Raw genomic sequence first — 21,286 nt, forward strand, 5'->3', positions numbered from 1 at the left:
TCTCAACCGCGGAACAAATGTTGTCCAAACACGTGTTTCACTGGGACAATAGTGAGTGGTGCACACTTCCTTCGCCCAGCCACAGAACAACAGAAAGTGCCATTTAAGAGTTGCTGGTGTAACAATAAGAAGAATATATTCCACTCCTCTCTTGTACATGCGGCTTATGAGGTCATATACATTATATATGTTTATATTATTTACCTGATATGTTGTTCGAAGCTAACGTGCTAGCGTTAGCCAGCTAGCAGGCCTTTGTAGCAAATGCGAGCGTCTGAGGAGTGTATTTTATATGTTCTCTATGAGAATTATATTGACTTATTTAATTCCTTAACTGTTTTTTTGCTGTATAGTACAGTCACGCTTAACATCATTAAATATTTCTTACTAGAAAGGAACGAACGTCTCGTAATTTAAGTCTGGAATAAGTCACATGGTATAATAATAATAATAAAACATTTATTTGGTATAGCACTTTTCAGTGTACTCAAAGACGCTTTACAGGATAACAATTTAAATTATTATTATTATGACAGTGTAATATAATGTATTACACATACATTGCAGTAGTCTACTTTGTGTTGGTGCTAACTTTATTAGCAATAAATACAAATTATGTTGTTTGCATGCACTTCTATTACCTTGATAACATCCATCCATTATCCTACCGCTTGTCCCTTTTTTGGGGTTGCGGGGGGGGGGGGGGGGGGGGGGGGTGCTGGAGCCTATCTCAGCTACATTCGGGCGGACATATCATGGAAATTCAATCAACTGACGCTTGTTATTACGAATACACTATTTGCACAATTGTAAGTGATTATATATATATTATATATGTAAGTAAATATTTAATGAAATAAATGTTAAATATTAAAAATGGCTTTAATATACTGTACACAAATTGAACATGCATCAATATTTTGTTTGTAATCGAATCCTGAGGTACCCAAATATTCTCAAAAAAAAAAAAAAAAAAAAAAAAAAAAATATATATATATATATATATATATATATATATATATACTATATTTCCAAAAGTATTTGGCCACCTGCCTTTACTCATATAAGAACTTGAAGTGCCATCCCATGGAATTGTCCAAAATGTTTTGGTATCCTGGAGCATTCAACGTTCCTCTCACTGGAACTAAGGGGCCAAGCCCAACTCCTGAAAAACCAACCCCACACCATATTTCCTCCTCCACCAAATTCCACACTCGGCACAATGCAGTCCAAAATGTAGCGTTCTTCTGGCAACCTCCAAACCCAGACTGGTCCATCAGGTTGCCAGATGGAAAAGCGTGATTCATCAGTCCAGGCGTCTCCACTGCTCTAGAGTCCAGTGGTGACATGCTTTACACCACTGCATCCCACGCTTTGCATTGGACATGGTGATGTATGGCTTAGACACAGCTGTCCGGCCATAGAAAGCCATTCCATGAAGCTCTCTGCGTACTGTGCGTGGGCTAATTGGAAGGTCACATGAAGTTTGGAGCTCTGTAGCAACTGACTGTGCAGAGAGTCTTTGCACTATGCTGACCTCTGTCAGTTTACGTGGCCTACCACTTGGTGGCTGACTTGCTGTTGTTCCCAAACTCTTCACGTTTCTTATAATAAAGCCGACAGTTGACTTTGGAATATTTAGGAGCGAGGAAATTTCATGATTGGATTTGTTGCACAGGTGGCATCCTATGACAGTTCCACGCTGGAAATCACTGAGAGCGGCCCATTCTTTCACAAATGATTGTAGAAACAGTCTCCATGCCTAAGTGCTTGATTTTATAAGTGATTAGGACACCTGATTCTCATCATTTGGATGGGTGGCCAAATACGTTTGGCAATATAGTGTATATATATTCTCACGCCAGCACATTTCTTAAGGTGTGAGTGAGTTTCAACCAACATACTATTGCACGGCCACACTCGCTGACACTTGTTACACGTGCTTCGCTGCACTTCTGTTGGTTTTAAGAATGTTGCTTTCGCAGATGGAAGAACGAGGAGAGGATATTGCGTGTAAAAGTAAAGCAAACTAATCACAGCTCTGCAGTCCTGGTCATCGTTGACGTGAGGTCAGACTATTTTGGAGGTGCACGTCAAGGTTGGCTGGTAGGTTGGTAGTGGGAGGAGCGAGTTGGCGTCACTCGATGCTGCAGCACAATGAAACTTTTATACGTGCAGACTGACTTAACCTCTTAAAGCCCAAGCTGTTTGTTTACATGATTTTTTTTTATTTCTCTTTGCTATTTGGGCTTATTTGACCCAAATTAGAATAAAAACTAAGAATCATCTTTTGATATGATGTACTTAGTCCATAAGTACACAAACATGTACTTCATGGAAAAAATATTATATTTGATAGACTAAAAAATATTTGTCACATCTGTTTGTTTGTGTTGTCTTGCAGACGTCCAACAGATGAACGCTTGTCAAGAAGAACGTGCCCTTCAGCAGCAGGGGGGCTCCTCTTTGAGGCAGGAGGATCCACGGCACCCTTACATGAAAGAGGAAGAGGAGGATCTACACATGAAAGAGGAAGAGGAGGGAGAGTGTCCTGTAGGGCAGGAGGAGGATGAAGTCAGCAAGTTTCCACTGACTGTTGTCTCTGTGAAGACTGAAGAGCATGAAGACAAAGCACCTGAGTCCTCACAGCTTCATCACAGTCCAAGTAAGCACAACATCCACATATCATCTAATACAATGTTTGTGACACATGTTCATCCGGGGGCCACATTTATGACTAATGATGGAGATATATTTGCTGTTTAACACCACTATTTAAAAATGAATGCTCATCAATCATCAACAGTGTAATTACTGGGGTGTAACCATGTGACCTAGAGGCCGTCCTCCTTACCTCACGTGGTCAAATGAAGGCAAACATTCAATATGGCTACTGTTTATTTACCTTTAGCAGCACATATGTCAGCATATTTCAAAGGTTTAGTGGTGAAGATTAGGGATGTATACCAAGTACCATTTTTTTAGTACTGGTTCCTAATTATGTCCTCCATGAGGACCGTGAAGATTCTGGACTAAGGACACAACTATTTGTATTCTTAATTCCAGCTGACTGACGTAACTATGACACGTTGTCACATTGAGTTCAGCTGCCGCTGCTACACATTAAAATCAGCTTTGAATAATGACAAATAAGGAAGCAACAACATGCAAAAGTTTGATGTGTGTGTTATTGACAAGAAGATGACATAACTGCATTTCACCTTGCACTGCACACATAGTTGACTTCTTTAACACTTCAAATAAACAGCTGTTTTTTTTTTGTTTTTTTCTTCTTTATTTAACCAGGTAAAATCTTATTGCGATCAAATATTTATTTTCCAAGGGAGACCTGGCCAAGAGGGCAGCAGCAAGGTTACATTAAAACAGTAAACAACACATAAAACATTAAATGTACAACATTAAAACTTGCTGACATAACACATGTGCATACAGACAAGGTAGACTGCAATCCTTTCACAGAAGCTTTAAACTCATTCAATGTAACAAGGGTTTGAAGTTGAATATTGGATTGTAGGTTATTCCAAGCCTTCGCTGCTGAAAACCTAAATGCTTTCTTGCCCAGTTCAGTTCTTACTTTGGGGACGACAAATTGCAGAACATTCATTGAAAGAAGATTGTGACCTCCTTGTTTCTTTGTTAAAATACAAGACAGATAAGATGGGGTGATACCCAGAATGGTTTTGTAGATGAACACATACCAATGATTGAGGCGTCGAGCACATAAAGATGTCCAGTTAACCATTGAGTATAACACACAATGGTGAGTGAGTTAACCATTGAGTATAACACACAATGGTGAGTGAGTTAACCATTGAGTACAACACACAATGGTGAGTAAGTTAACCATTGAGTATAACACACAATGGTGAGTAAGTTAACCATTGAGTATAACACACAATGGTGAGTAAGTTAACCATTGAGTATAACACACAATGGTGAGTAAGTTAACCATTGAGTATAACACACAATGGTGAGTAAGTTAACCATTAAGTATAACACACAATGGTGAGTAAGTTAGTGATGAATCTCAGTGCCCCGTGGTACACACTATCCAGCTTGTGGAGACAACCAGCAGTAACATTCATGTACTGTCATGTCTGTATTATCATGTTTTGTTTTAAGTCATGTTTTGTTTAGTTTCTGTCTTTTCACTCCCTTGTCTGGTCACCATAGCAACCATTAGTTTTCACCTGTCACGTCACGCACCTGTTTCACGTTTTGAGTCACGCACCTGCTTTCACTAATCATGTCCATAGTATTTAAGTTCAGTGTTTTTCAGTTTGTCTTTCTGACGACCTCACACCCCATATATGCTTCTGCACACCCTTATGATCCTTGCTGCTCTTTTTTCATGCCGGTTCCATGCCAAGTAAGTTTTTGTTTATCAAGCCACAGTTAATGTTTTTGTTTAATTGTTCATAGTTTATTTTCCGCCACTGTGCGCGCTTTTTGTTTATTCTTTTTTTTTTGATAAATATAAATAAAAAAATGTACCTTCATTCCCGTCTCGCCCGTGGCAACTTTCCGTTGCATCCCGGAAAAGCAAACTCCCCAGACCAAGTCCTGACATGTACAACACATCTCCATAGTCAATAACAGGTACATTTGTTGTTTCCACCAATTTCTGTTTCACAGTAAAAGAAAAGCAAGACTTGTTTGTATAATAAAATCCCAGTAAAAGTTTCAGGTTTTTTTTGCAACATACTGAATGTGTTCCTTAAAACTCAAGTGGTCATCAATTAAAATCCTAAATATTTAAAAGCAGATACTAACACAATTTGTTGCCCATTTCTTGTTCAAATGTTCTCACACAGTGCTGATCTTACAGTTTTTGACGTGGTAAGGAACATACACTTTGTTTTCTCTGCATTTAAAAGCAGTTGAAGATAGCAAAGTTGTTCTTGTACTCTGTCAAATGCATGTTGTAGATATTTAAAGGCCTCAGCAGGAGTGGGTGCTGTGCAGTATATGACAGTATCATCAGCGTAGGAATGGAAAGTTGAGTTCAGAATATTCTGTCCAAGATTATTAATTAATAATGGGCCCAACACAGAACCTTGAGGGACACCCTTTTCCACTTGCAGGACGTCCGAGAAGGAACCTTCTATCTGAACAGCCTGAGTTCTGCTTGTGAGGTCATTTGCAAAGCATCCAAATGCTTGCTGAGAAAAACCAATAGCTGAAAGACGTTTGATTAAAATGACATGATCAACAGTATCAAATGTCTTTGAAAAGTCAATAAAGAGGGACAGACAGCACTGCTTCTTGTCAAGAGCTTCAGTTACATCATTTATAAACTTCATTGCAGCAGTAACAGTACTGGTATTTCTGCCAAAACCTGACTGAAATGGTGACAGAATAAAGTTGGTGTCCAAAAAGTATTTTATCTGTTCACTGATAAGGGATTCAAGCACTTTTGCCAGAACAGAGAGTTTAGAGATCGGTCTGTAATCATTTAGATTACTAGGGTCACCTCCTTTTAATAGGCGGATTACAAGGGCATATTTCCAATCCGAGGGGATTTGATTTGAAATTCGAGTAAAGTTAAAAATGTGAGTCAGTGGTCCAGCTATAATTTCAGCTGCCAACTTTAAAAAGAGCGGCTCCAATTTATCTGAGCCAGCTGGCTTTCTAGGTTTAAGTTTTTTTAGAGCCCTCATTACCTCTGTTGTGGTAAAGGGTGTAAAGTTAAAAACCTGGGTATTTTCAACGGTTCTTTCCGGAGTTAGCGGAACTTCAGTAAAGTTGTCAGAATTATAGAGAAAACCAGAGGAAATAAAATGATTATTATAATGACTACCCATTTCTCTTCTGTCACTTACTCTGACACCATCAACAAGTATACTAGGTGGGAGATTGACTGAATTACCGTATTTTCCGCACTATAAGGCGCACCGGATTATTAGCCGCACCTTCTATGAATTACATATTTCATAATTTTGTCCACCAATAAGCCGCCCCGGACTATAAGCCGCGCCTACGCTGCGCTAAAGGGAATGTCAAAAAAACAGTCAGATAGGTCAGTCAAACTTTAATAATATATTAAAAACCAGCATTCTAACAACTCTGTTCACTCCCAAAATGTACGCAAATGTGCAATCACAAACATAGTAAAATTCAAAATAGTGCAGAGCAATAGCAATAACTTAATGTTGCTCGAACGTTAATGTCACAACACACAAAATAAACATAGCGCTTACTTTCTGAAGTTATTCTTCATTCGTAAATCCTTCGTCTTCGGTGTCCGAAGTGAAAAGTTGGGCAAATTTACGATCCACTGGCAGATGTTGGCGTCGTCTGGCGCTGCCTCCTCGTCTTAGTGAAGGTGTGTTCGCCTTCTGTCTTCCATTGTTCCCACGCAGTTAGCAGTCTAGCTTCGAATGCCCTGTTGACACCAATATCTAGCGGCTGGAGGTCTTTTGTCAATCCACCCGGAATGACGGCGAGTATTGAATTAAGCGTGTCAGCGTGTCTCTCAATGTGCTGTTATGAGCTAGCAAATATAACAACTACACTACCCAGCATGCAACGATAGTTACGAGCATGCGCGGTAGCCCTGAGAAGTTCCCACGCAGTTAGCAGTCTAGCTTCGAATGCCCTGTTGACACCAATATCTAGCGGCTGGAGGTCTTTTGTCAATCCACCCGGAATGACGGCGAGTATTGAATTAAGCGCGTAAGCGTGTCTCTCAATGTGCTGTTATGAGCTAGCAAATATAACAACTACACTACCCAGCATGCAACGATAGTTACGAGCATGCGCGGTAGCCCTGAGAAGCGTTGTATGCTGGGAGTTAGAATGTGGTTATGAGCACGCTGTGAGTAAACGTTGAGAACTCAGTTAACACGCCTCGTCTGCATTATTTATAATTAGACAGACAACACACTTAATAGGAGCCATTTGGGGTCTTTACATAAACACACAAATGGAAATGAAACGTCACATATCCCAGCATGCACCGCGCGCTTCTTCTACGGGGAAAAAAGATGGCGGCTGTTTACCGTAGTTGCGAGACCTAAACTTTATGAAAATGAATCGTAATAAAGCGCACCGGGTTATAAGGCGCACTGTTAGCTTTTGAGAAAATTTGTGGTTTTTAGGTGCGCCTTATAGTGCGGAAAATACGGTACAGCAGGCGGACAAAGATTTGATGATTTTCCAAAACTTCTTTGGGTGTTTGAGGTTTTCAATTGTTGTGGAGAAATAACATTTTGATTTGACTTTCCGAAGGAGAGAGGTAAATTGATTCCTTAATTGTCTAAAATTCAACCAATCTGCTTCTAACCCTGACTTGCGTGCCCTGGCCCAAGCAGCATTACGCTCATGCAATACATCTGACAGGTCCGATGTAAACCACTGATTGTCACGTCCTTTAACCCTACATTTTCTAAAAGGGGCATGTTTTTTCACTATACTCAAGAAGTTTTCGTGAAAATATTTCCAAGCCAGTTCAACATTATCAAAAAGAGCAATTCTATCCCAATTAAAAAGATGCAAGTCATGTAAAAAAGCTTGCGTCTCAAATAATTTCATATTACGTTTTTCAAGAAGACGAGGCTTGCTTTTAGGAATCCTTGTGTCTCGCACTACTGCAATCACACAATGATCACTCACATCATTAGGGAAAACACCAGATGCAACACATTTAAAGGGCATATTTGTTAGAATTAAGTCAATGAGTGTAGCTTTTTGAGGGCATTTAGGATTAGGTCTTGTAGCTGAGTTAATTAATTGTGTTAAATTTAGAGATTCACACTGTGCTTTCAAGGAGTCAGACACAGATTTGAGCCAGTCCCAGTTCAAATCACTATTTCATTCTATTTCAGTTGAGACAGAAGCTTCACAAGAGTAGATAGGGAATTAGTAGGGGCAGATGGAGGCCTATAACACCCCACTACCATAATGTGGTGATTTCTAGCTAATTCAATTTCAAGTGCTAACAGTTCAAGTTCTTTACTTACTGATTCAGAGAGCACTAATTTAACATCAAACCTCTGCTTAATATATATGGCCACTCCACCACCTTTTCTTTGTCGGTCAGTACGATAGACATTATAGCCATGAATGTAAATATCTTTATCAAGCACAGATTATTTAAGCCAAGTTTCAGATAAGACTACAATATCAGCATTTGTTGAGTTTATCCAGATCTTTATCATATCCAGTTTAGGAAGTAAACTCTGAACATTGATATGAATAATCCCAAGACCAGATTTAGTTTTAAAATCTGCAGGTGTAAAACATTGTGTAGGTGTATCAGGGCCTGGATTAGTCTCAACATTTCCTGAGAGCAATAACAATAATATAACTAAACATTTGCGCTTAAAGTTACCATCTTTTGAGTCGGTCTTTAATCTGTGAAAGTAAGTTCTCACAATAGGGGAGGATGCAGTAATGTTGATGTGATCCCTCAAAACAAGGAAACAATAAGAATGAATGGACTCTACCATAGTATGCAGCCATTTGGTTTTGTCCAAAGTCACAGAAATCTTCAACTGAGATATGGCCGAGGTTATTTTGTAGCTGCCACTATGATCAAATGTCAAATTATCAAATAGGTCAAACTGTGCATCTTGAAGTAGCATAGCTCATGAGTGGGGGTGACCAGACCCATTTGGGACACCAGTAAAACCACACCAAAGTATAAAACACAATATAATAATTTGTGACATAGTAAGAGGAGAAGTTTCACTTGTTTTACCACTTTTGAAGATGTTAGCAGACAGGGCTAAAGACTAGCAACCAAGGCCGATGGGTGGAAGCCCGTAGACGAAGCCAATGGCTGGAGGCAAGCAGCAGGTCGATGGAAGGCTAGTAGGCAGGTCGATGGTGGAAGGCTAGTAGGCAGGTCGATGGTGGAAGGCTAGCAGGCAGGTCGACGGTGGAAGGCTAGCAGGCAGGCCGATGGTGGAAGGCTGGTAGGCAGGTTGATGGTGGAAGGCTAGTGGCGTGGTTGGTAGAGTGGCCGTGCCTGAGGGTTCTTGGTTCAATCCCCACCTTCTACCAACCTAGTCACGTCTGTTGTGTCCTTGAGCAGGACACTTCACCCTTGCTCCTGATGGGTCGTGGTAAGCGCCTTGCATGGCAGATCCCGCCATCAGTGTGTGAATGAGTGAATGAGACGGGATGAGTTTGCTAAGTACAAAAATGAGTCGAAATGTTTGAATGAAAGAAACTGCTTTTCTAAATGTGTCCTCTACATGTCGCAATAGCAATTCTTTGTATCTTTGTAGATGATGCTACATATGTAAAACACAACTAAAACACATGATGTTAGCGCACCAGTCGCAGAAAATGAGCAAACTACATCAATAACATCCTGTAATTTGTTTTGATATTATTTATTTATCTTGATAGATTGAAAATGAACACCAATGAGTTGACTGATGAACATTATCACACAATTGATTCTGAAAGTGTAAAAAAGGACAACTAAAGATAGAATACTATTGTATGTAAATAAAAAACAACATGATTTGTACATTTTCAGAATGTGTTTGTTCTGTTTTTAAACAAAGGAAACAATCTGCAGTTGTCTTTATTTTTACGTTATCTTGCCGTGATTTTACCAGTCCGGCCAACTTGGAGTAGATCTTTTTCCATGTGGCCCCCCATCTAAAATTAGTTTAAACACCCCTGGCCGAGTTCTTCCTGCGAAAAGCAGATACGAGAAAAAAATCTAATTATGAAACGGAATAGATCCCTTAAGATTTGTTGAGTAATATCAAGGATTATCCGTCGGTGGCGTTCCCAGACGTGGAACTATCTTGAGTTCCAGACGTCATTTTACACCACAAATTATGGTTAAGTTTAGAGATAAAGTTTAGGTGTCATAGACCGTATACAGAATGAAATATTTACACACTTTATATCAGTGAGTGTAAAGTTAAGAATGCCTCAATCAATGCTGTCTTGTACTTATGAAAAAAACTTGCTCCTCATCAAATTTCCAAGTCTGTTTTTGTACTCACTTTTGAATTAATTTTAGTGGCTGGGACAAAAGGAAGTATTTCCCGTGTTTTGATTGGTTGTTTTGCTACACACTTTTAACACAACACACGAAAGAACACAAATAATGTCATTGTGTTAACAGTGTCAGTCCAAAACTATCTATATTCTCTCTTTATCTTATTTACTTATTTACCCAACAGACGCTCAACAGCCCCTTCACATTAAAGAGGAAGAGGATGATCCACAGCCAGCCTACATTAAAGAAGAAGAGGAGGATCCACAGCCCACCCACATTAAAGAGGAAGAGGAGGATCCACACATTAAAGAGGAAGAGGAGGATCCACAGCCCACCCACATTAAAGAGGAAGAGGAGGATCCACAGCCCACCCACATTGAAGAGGAAGAGGAGGATACACACATTAAAGAGGAAGAGGAGGATCCACACATGAAAGAGGAAGAGGAGGATCCACACATGAAAAAGGAAGAGGAGGGAGAGTGTGTTGTAGGGCAGGAGGAGGATGATGTCAGCAAGTTTCCACTGACTGTTGTCTCTGTGAAGACTGAAGAGCATGAAGACAAAGCACCTGAGTCCTCACAGCTTCATCACAGTCCAAGTAAGCACATATCATTTTATTCTCAGGGCATTCAATCCATCACAACTGGACTGTTCACTTTGTCTTAGAAGACTCATCCAAGTAGGCTTCATCACTTCATGCTCATACACTTCAAGTCTTAAATCTAATCATTGGAATTTAGAGGGGAACTGCACTTTTTGGGGGGAATTGTTTCTATCGTTCACAATCATTATAAAAGACATGATGGTGGATATATAATTTAAAAAATAATCGCATTCTAAGTAGGGCTGGGCGATATGGACTTTTATTAATATCTCTATTTTTGGATATGTTTAGTCCATGTCACGATACACCATATATATGTGGATATGTTAAGTCCATGTCACGATACACCATATATATGTGGATATGTTTAGGTCATGTCACGATACACCATATATATGTGGATATGTTTAGTCCATGTCACAATACACCATATATATGTGGATATGTTTAGTCCATGTCACGATACACCATATATATGTGGATATGTTTAGTCCATGTCACGATACACCATATATATGTGGATATGTTTAGTCCATGTCACGATACACCATATATATGTGGATATGTTTAGGCCATGTCACGATACATCATATATATGTGGATATGTTTAGGCCATGTCACGATACACCATATATACCGTATTTTCCGCACCATAAGCCGTCCTGGGTTATAAGCCGCGCCTTCAATGAACGGCATATTTCAAAACTTTGTCCACCTATAAGCCGCCCTGTGTTATAAGCCGCATCTAACTGCGCTAAAGGGAATGTCAAAAAAACAGTCAGATAGGTCAGTCAAACTTTAATAATATATTAAAAACCAGCGTGATGTGGGCGCGCATGGAGTCGTATATCAACATGGACGGAGCTGCGTGAAAAAAGCCACCCGGCCTCTTCGCGTAAACTTCCCTTAACCACTCGCTCATCTTCTTCATCCATCCATCCCTTCGAGTTAGCTTTTATGATGACGCCGGCTGGAAAGGTCTCTTTTGGCAAGGTCTTCCTTTTGAATATCACCATGGGTGGAAGTTTCTGGCCATTAGCATGGCAAGCTAGAACCACAGTGAAGGATGACTTCTCATTCCCTGTGGTGCGAATATTCACCGTACGTGCTCCCGTTGTATCCACAGTGCGGTTCACAGGAATATCAAAAGTCAGTGGAACCTCGTCCATGTTGATAATGTTCTCTGGCCGGATCTTTTTTTCAGTTATCTTGTTTTTACAATATGCACGGAAAGTAGCCAGCTTTTCTTGAAAGTCTTTAGGCAGTTGCTGTGAAATAGTAGTCCGTGTGCGGATGGAGAGATTGCGTCTTTTCATGAACCGGAAACCTGTCGCTTAGAAGAAGCCATTTTGTGGTCTTTACAGATGTAAACACACAAAGGAAATGAAACGTAATATCCGCGCGCTTCTTCTTCTTCTACAGGGGCGGGTGGTTGCTTACAGTAGAAGAAGAAGCGCTTCCTCTTCTATGGGGGCGGGTGCTTACCTTGGCGGTTGCTTGCCGTAGAAGAAGAAAAAAGATGGCGGCTGTTTACCGTAGTTGCGAGACCTAAACTTTATGAAAATGAATCTTAATATTAATCCATATATAAAGCGCACCGGGTTATAAGCCGCACTGTCAGCTTTTGAGTAAATTTGTGGTTTTTAGGTGCGGCTAATAGTGCGGAAAATACGGTATGTGGATATGTTTAGTCCATGTCACGATACACCATATATATGTGGATATGTTTAGTCCATGTCACGATACACCATATATATGTGGATATTTTGCCTTAGCCTTGAATGAACACTTGATGCATATAATCACAGCAGTATGATGATTCTATGTGTCTACATTAAAACATTCTTCTTCATACTGCATTAATATATGCTACTTTTAAACCGTCATGCAGAGAGGGAAATCACAACTAAGTCAATTTAGCAAAAGTGTATTTATTAAACAGTTATTAAGCAGTGGCACAAACATTCATGTCATTTCAAAACAGAAAGTGCAAGATTGTCAGAGACATTTTAAAACAAGCTATTAGTGCACTTTTGTGCATGATGTCACACAAGATATTTCAATAAGTGTCAAATAAAAATGAGCTGCATAGAAGGAAATCAAATAGTGTATGTCCTTCACTATGTGGTAGGTTCCTGCGGACGTTATCTCCTTCTGTTGTTGACTATTTGTTTCATACGGTGTTGATCTGGAAATGGTTGCTTGGATAGTTTGTGGGTGTGGCACCGACCGAGATGTTGACATCATTCTTTAGCGAGTGACATTTCAAATGATGCTACATATTAGCAGTGCTGCTACTTTTTGTAGCAACACTTTTGCCGCATACTTGACATACAGTATTACGGTTGTCTGTCCAACATCTTCCCGCTTGAAGCCAAACCACCGCCAGACGATGGACCCCCTGCTGTTTTTCTTGGGAATTAATTCTTCCTTCATTTGTTACCAGATTGGCACCTTCTTTCTCTCGTATTACCAGTAGCACCACAGCTAACGTTACCATGCCGCTACCTGTCTGCTCCGTGAGAGCGTATGACGTTGCACACGTGACAGTATGTGACGTATGTAAGAAGGTGCGCTTGTTTTATGTCTCTGTGAGAAGGAGAGACAAGAAAGAGTGAGAAGAGCCTGTAGTGTAATGCCTGCAGCTAAAAGCAACTGTGTGAGAACGTATACTCCAATATCACCATATAGTCATTTTCTATATCGCACAGAGACAAACCCACAATATATCCAGTATATTCCATATATCACCCAGCCCTAATTCTAACTCATAAATGTAAATAAAAGTCCACTTGCAATGGAGCCAATGGGAGGTCCTCTATAACCATCCAAAATACACCAACAATACTCCATTTGCATTTTGTGGCTTGAATGTCCACCAAGTGTTAGTTGAGTTGAGTTTATTTGGAACATGCAAGCATACAACATTATACATCACACATGCATGCATACAACATGATACATCACACATGCATGCATACAACATGATACATCACACATGCATGCATACAACATGATACATCACACATGAATGCATACAACATGATACATCACACATGCATTTATACAACATGATGCATCACACATGCATGCATACAACATGATGCATCACACATGCATGCATACAACATGATACATCACAAATGAATGCATACAACATGATACATCACACATGCATGCATACTACATGATACATCACACATGCATGCATTCAACGTGATGCATCACACATGTATGCTTACAACATGATACATCACACATGCATGCATACAACATTATACATCACACGTGCACGCATACAACATGATACATCACACATGCATGCATACAACATGATACATCACACATGTGTGCATACAACATGATACCTCACACATGCGTGCATACAACATGATACATCACACATGCATGCATACAACATGATACATCACACATGCATGCATACAACATGATACATCACACGTGCATGCATACAACATGATACATCACACATGCATTTATACAACATGATACATCACACATGCATGCATACAACATGATACATCACACATGCATGCATACAACATGATACATCACACGTGCATGCATACAACATGTAACATCACACATGCATTTATACAACATGATGCATCACACAGGCATGCATGCAACTTGATACATCACACATGCATGCATACAACATGATACATCACAATTTCCAGTTTGTCTTTTCAACATGTTGGAAAAGGAGTACCGTATTTTCCGCACTATAAGGAGCACCTAAAAACCACAAATTTTCTCAAAAGCTGACAGTGCGCCTTATAACCCGGTGCGCTTTATATATGGATAAATATTAAGATTCATTTTCATAAAGTTTCGGTCTCGCAACTTCGGTAAACAGCCGCCATCTTTTTTCCCGGTAGAACAGGAAGCGCTTCTTCTTCTACGCAAGCAACCGCCAAGGTAAGCACCCGCCCCCATAGAACAGGAAGCGCTTCTTCTTCTACTGTAAGCAACCACCCGCCCGCATAGAAGAAGAAAAAGCGCGCGGATATTACGTTTCATTTCCTTTGTGTGTTTACATCTGTAAAGACCACAAAATGGCTCCTACAAAGCGACAGGGATCCGGTTCATGAAAAGACGCAATCTCCCCATCCGCACACGGATTACTATTTCACAGCAACTGATATTCCTGTGAACCGCACTGTGGATACAACGGGAGCACGTACGGTGAATATTCGCACCACAGGGAATGAGAAGTCATCCTTCACTGTGGTTCTAGCTTGCCATGCTAATGGCCAGAAACTTCCACCCATGGTGATATTCAAAAGGAAGACCTTGCCAAAAGAGACCTTTCCAGCTGGCGTCATCATAAAAGCTAACTCGAAGGGATGGATGAAGAAAAGATGAGCGAGTGGTTAAGGTAAGTTTAAGTTTACGCGAAGAGGCCGGGTGGCTTTTTTCACGCAGCTTCGTCCATGTTGATATACGATTCCATGTGCCCACATCACGCTGGTTTTAATATATTATTAAAGTTTGACTGACCTATTTGACTGTTTTTTTGACATTCCTTTAGCGCAGTTAGATGCGGCTTACAACACGGGGCGGCTTATAGGTGGACAAAGTTTTGAAATATGCCGTTCATTGAAGGCGCGGCTTATAACCCAGGGCGCCTTATGGTGCGTAAAATACGGTAGGAAGAATCAGAGCTTATTTAATCCTACCACTTTTCTTTTACATAACAGTTGCTAACACTTTAGTTCACTTCCTGTTCTCAATGTATTCACAATATACTCCATAAGTAATCACAATAAAAATAAATAAATAATAATGAGTGAAGTAAGTTATATTTCATATGGTGAGATGAGTAAGATGATGTAGAAAATGAATGATGGATGAAATAAATTGAGAATGTTTATCTTCTTCTTTGTACTTTGTAAACACTTTAAGTGTGAAGAGTTTCTTGAAGTGGATCATATTAGTACATTGTTTGATTGCTTTGCTTCATCCATTCCATCATTTAATTCCACATACTGATATACTGAAGGTCTTAAGTGTTGTACGTGCATACAAATGTTTTAAATTACATTTTTTTCTAAGATTATATTTCTCCTCTTTTTTTGAGAATTGTTGTACATTCTTGGCTAGCAGGTTATAGTTTGCTTTGTGTATCATTTTAGATGTTTGCAAATTCACTATGTGGTGGAATTTCAGTATTTTTGATTCAATAAATAAAGTGTTTGTATGTTGTCTATATCCAACATGATGTATTATTATAACTGATCTTTTTGTAACACAGTTAATGAATGAAGTGTACTTTTGTAGTTATTTCCCATATTTCTACACAATAAGTCAGATATGTAACACTAGTGAGCAGTAGAGAATATGAAGTCATTTTTGGTCTGGAACATGTTTTGCTTTATTCATTATTGATGTGTTTCTTGCTACTTTATGTTGTATATTTTTTACATGAGATTTCCAGTTCAATTTATCATCAATTATTATACCTAGAAATGTGGTTTCATTTACTCTTTCAATTTCTATTCCGTCTATTTGTATTTGTGTCTGACTTTCTCTTCTACTGTTACCAAATAGCATTATTTTACTTTTAGTGAGATTCAAAGATTGTCAAAGCATCTTTTTAATGTGTTCATTTCTTCTGTTATTATTTGTATTATCTTCTGTGTGTTCTCTCCTATTTTTCAGTCCTTTTGTCATCCATGGTTGGTTGTTTTTCTTTTGTTTCTTACTAACTTCTTTCCATGGACAACATAAACATTGATATTATACATGTGGGCCAACATTTATATATATATATATATATATATATTTGATGTGGCAAGCTACTTTTGCAGTGTAGCTTGTAGTGTAGCGTGCTCCAATTCTCTGAGGATAGCTTAGCTCCATTTAATTGAGAGTAACTTGTAGCTTAGCTTACTACATTGTCCAGGTAGCTTGCCCATCACTGTCTATTTGGCCTAGCTCACATGTCAATAGTTTGAATACTGCAAACTTCAATACAGTAACACCTCATTTGTTCTGCAGACGTCCAGCGGGTGTCAGCGGGGAGTCATGAAGAGGAGTGGCACACCAGTGTGGGACAGAAGGAGCTACAGGCCCCCTCCCACATTAAAGAGGAGCAGCTTCATGATGAAGATGAAGCTCAGTCCTTACAGCTTCATCACAGTCAAAGTGAGGAGAACAGAGGGGCGGAGCTTGTAAGTCAACACATCACAGAAGCTGATGGAGAGCATTGTGAAGATATCAAGTCAGAACCAGACAGCATCTTTGCTCCACTGTCAGACATGGACCACATGATGTCACACTCTTCTGATCACAGTGACCACATCCAAAAACCTTTGGAGAGTAAAAATGACTCTAAAGGTGATACGAGACATCACACTAACAACAAACACTTTGACTGCTCTGAATGTGGGAAATCATTTAGACAGAAGAGTAATTTTACAAGACACATTAGAATACATACTGGAGAGAAACCTTTTACTTGCTCTGTTTGTAAGAAGAGTTTCTCCAGAAAGGAACAAATGACCACGCACATGAGAACACACATTGGAGAGAAACCTTTTACTTGCTCAGCTTGTGCTAAAAGATTCAAAACTAAGAAAGACATGACCACACACATGAGAACACACACAGGTGAGAAACCTTTTGCTTGCTCAGCTTGTGCTAAAAGATTCAACACTAAGAAAGACATGACCAAACACATGAGAACACACACAGGTGAGAAACCTTTTACTTGCTCTGTTTGTAAGAAGAGTTTCTCCACAAAACATTACATGACCACACACATGAGAACACACACTGGAGAGAAACATTTTACTTGCTCTGTTTGTAAGAAGAGTTTCTCCAGAAAGGAACAAATGACAATACACATGAGAACACACACTGGAGAGAAACACCACACGATGTCAGACTCTTCTGATCACAGTGACCACATCCAAAAACCTTTGGAGAGTAAAAATGACTCTAAAGGTGATACGAGACATCACACTAACAACAAACACTTTGCCTGTTCTGAATGTGGGAAATTATTTAGACAAAAGAGTAAATTTACAAGACACATGAGAACACATACTGGAGAGAAACCTTTTACTTGCTCTGTTTGTAAGAAGAGTTTCTCCAGAAAGGTTGACATGACCACACACATGAGAACACACACTGGAGAGAAACATTTTACTTGCTCTGTTTGTAAGAAGAGTTTCTCCACAAAGCCATACTTGACCAGACACATGAGAACACACACTGGAGAGAAACCTTTTACTTGCTCTGTTTGTAAGAAAAGTTTCTCCACTAAGCAAAGCATGACCACACACATGAGAATCCATACTGGAGAGAAACCTTTTACCTGCTCTGTTTGTAAGAAGAGTTTCTCCACAAAACCTAACATGACCACACACATGAGAACACACACTGGAGAGAAACATTTTACTTGCTCTGTTTGTGCTAAAAGATTTAACACTAAGAGAGACATGACCACACACATGAGAACACACACTGGAGAGAAACCGTTTAGTTGCACTGTGTGTGATAAGAAGTTCAGGTTTAAGAATCAGGTCAGTAAACACAAGTGTGTAACAGTCATGGAAGCTGCAGGGATGTAAAAACACTTAAACAGTGATTGTGCTAAATGTAGTTTAAAAACACAGCATGTTTAAAGGGGAACATTATCACAATTTCAGAAGGGTTAAAACCTTTAAAATTCAGTTCCCAGTGGCTTATTTTATTTTTCGAAGTTTTTTTCAAACTTTTACCTATCACGCAATATCCCTAAAAAAAGCTTCAAAGTGCCTGATTTTAACCATCGTTATATACACCCGTCCATTTTCCTGTGACGTCACATAGTGATGCCAACACAAACAAACATGGCGCATAGAACAGCAAGCTATAGCGACATTAACTCGGATTCAGACTCGGATTTCAGCGGCTTAAGCGATTCAACAGATTACGAATGTATTGAAACTGATGGTTGTAGTGTGGAGGCAGGTAGCGAAAACGAAATTGAAGAAGAAACTGAAGCTATTGAGCCATATCGGTTTGAACCGCATGCAAGCGAAACCGACGAAAACGACACGACAGCCAGCGACACGGGAGAAAGCGAGGACGAATTCGGCGATCGCCTTCTAACCAACGATTGGTATGTGTTTGTTTGGCATTAAAGGAAACTAACAACTATGAACTAGGTTTACAGCATATGAAATACATTTGGCAACAACATGCACTTTGAGAGTGCAGACAGCCCATTTCAGGCGCGCTAAGAACATATATTTTTTCCACGATTTCAGCACTCAGGTTAACCATACCTAAATAGACACAAAATACTGCATTACACAAGACTACCAGAATGTACTCGAATGATTGAAAAAAATAAATGTTTTTAAGCTAAATTATTGGTAAACACAGATTATGTATATTAATGTACGTAAAACCGCAAGTAATGAATAAAGTTTTCATCAATGAATATATTCTGTAGACATACCCTCATATCAGCAGGCCAGGGAAGCTAGGGTGGATATTCTTCTCTTGATCATCTTCGGTGGCATAAGGAACGGTGTGAGCCAAGACATCCAGGGGGTTTAGCTCGCTCGTCTGCGGGAACAAACTGCCGCCATTGCTTGCCGTGCTAGCGAGGGCCTTTGTCCCTGAATTGCTCACACACTCCGGCAGATTCAATGGGGGTCTGGCGGCAGATTTCTTTGACTTTATGGTTGGAAATGCATCTGCTTTGAGTGTCGCAGGATATCCACACATTCTTGCCATCTCTGTCGTAGCATAGCTTTCGTCGGTAAAGTGTGCGGAACAAACGACTGACCATTTTCGTAGGCTTTCCCCACACCCTCGTATTTTGAACAAATTTCGTCCAATTTCTTGCCACTTTGGCATCTTTGGGCCACTGGTGCAACTTGAATCCGTCCCTGTTCGTGTTGTTACACCCTCCGACAACACACCGACGAAAGTGAGAAAATGGCGGATTGCTTCCTGATGTGATGTCACGTTGTGACGTCATCGTTTCGAGAGCGAATAATAGAAAGGCGTTTAATTCGCCAAAATTCACCCATTTAGAGTTCGGAAATCGGTTAAAAAAATATATAGTCTTTTTTTCTGCAACATCAAGGTATATATTGACGCTTACATAGGTCTGGTGATAATGTTCCCCTTTAATATGAATGTATATTTGATGTTGTATGTAGTGCTTCTCATCTTCTAGTCTTATATGTTGTCCTCTAGTTACTTTTTAAGTTGTGTGCATTTATCAAATAATATATATGTAGCTACTATTTTATTCTATTTTTTCATCTTTGAAGAGAGGACATCTTATTATTTTCATTGTTTTTTTCCACACATTTTTTCCATTGCATTTTATTGATGTTATTATCCAATTAAAAGTATGAATGAATAAAATGGTTAACAAAATGTGGACTCTGGTAGATTAGCAGCATTGTTACATCATGGATGTTAACTACTGCAAAACATCAACAAAGAAGAAAAATGCTGAAGTTAGCAACACATCACTGAACTTTAGAGCCATCGTGAGTGGAGTTGCTTGTTTTTATTGCTGCATTTGTACTTATTTCACCTCACATCTTCACTTTTAATCCTAAAGTCTTCTTCACATATATTGTTGTAGGCTTCTAACATTTATGTTTCTGATGTGTGTGTGTAGTCTGTGGAAAGGGTTGTTGTCCCTTGTGGATCCAATTGTTCACTTGCACAGATACATCTTCATCATCATCATCATCATCACTGGCCCAATACTGGACGAAACCTTAGCATTAATGTTTTAATATAAGTGTGACCTCATTATTCCTTGATAATAAGACTAATAATACAGATGTAAGCACTGTATTAGAGTGCTTTTTGTAGTACTCCAACTCGCCACACTGATAAGTGGTGGCGATCATGAGCTAGCAGATGCATGTTGCTTGATTGAAACTTTTATTAGTAGATTGCACAGTGAAGTACATATTCCGTACAATTGACCACTAAATGGTAACACCCCAATATGTTTTTCAAATTGTTTAAGTCGGGGGTCCACTTAAATCGATTTATGATACAGATATATACTATCATCATAATACAGTCATCACACAAGATAATCATCACAGTATATACATGTAATTATTTACATTATTTACAATCCGGGGTGTGGGATATGGAGGGGGGGGGGTTTACATTTGGTTGGTATCAACACTTCAGAGAAATTGACATTGGAACAGTGTAGGTCTGACTTGGTAGGATATGTACAGCAAGTATTGGACACAGAGAGAGAGATCAGAAGTTATAAGAAAAAGTGACTACATTTGATTATTTACATTTGATTATTTACAATCCGAAGAGGTATGATGAGGAAGGGAGGGTGTTAGTCAAGGGTTGAAGTTGCCTGGAGGTGTTGTTTTATTGCGGTTTTGAAGGAGGATAGAGATGCCCTTTCTTTTACACCTGTTGGGAGTGCATTCCACATTGATGTGGCATAGAAAGAGAATGAGTTAAGACCTTTGTTAGATGGGAATCTGGGTTTAACGTGGTTAGTGGAGCTCCCCCTGGTGTTGTGGTTATGGCGGTCATTTACGTTAAGGAAGTAGTTTGACATGTACTTCGGTATCAGGGAGGTGTAGCGGATTTTATAGACTAGGCTCAGTGCAAGTTGTTTTACTCTGTCCTCCACCCTGAGCCAGCCCACTTTGGAGAAGCGGGTA

General features: G+C 39.5%; 1 protein-coding gene across 1 annotated transcript; it reads left to right on the plus strand.

Annotated features, from left to right (window-relative positions):
* The first annotated feature begins 79 nt into the window (after positions 1 to 79).
* On the plus strand, positions 80 to 10,831 carry LOC133570618 (uncharacterized). The gene is made up of 3 exons (XM_061923306.2): positions 80 to 171; positions 2,405 to 2,665; positions 10,173 to 10,831. The coding sequence occupies exons 2-3, from the start codon at positions 2,416 to 2,418 to the stop codon at positions 10,652 to 10,654; spliced, it is 732 nt and encodes a 243-aa protein (XP_061779290.1). The 5' UTR covers positions 80 to 171; positions 2,405 to 2,415; the 3' UTR covers positions 10,655 to 10,831.
* Positions 10,832 to 21,286: the final 10,455 nt, after the last annotated feature.

Source organism: Nerophis lumbriciformis, linkage group LG28 (assembly GCF_033978685.3).
Source record: "Nerophis lumbriciformis linkage group LG28, RoL_Nlum_v2.1, whole genome shotgun sequence".
In the NCBI taxonomy this organism is placed as follows: Eukaryota; Metazoa; Chordata; class Actinopteri; order Syngnathiformes; family Syngnathidae; genus Nerophis; species Nerophis lumbriciformis.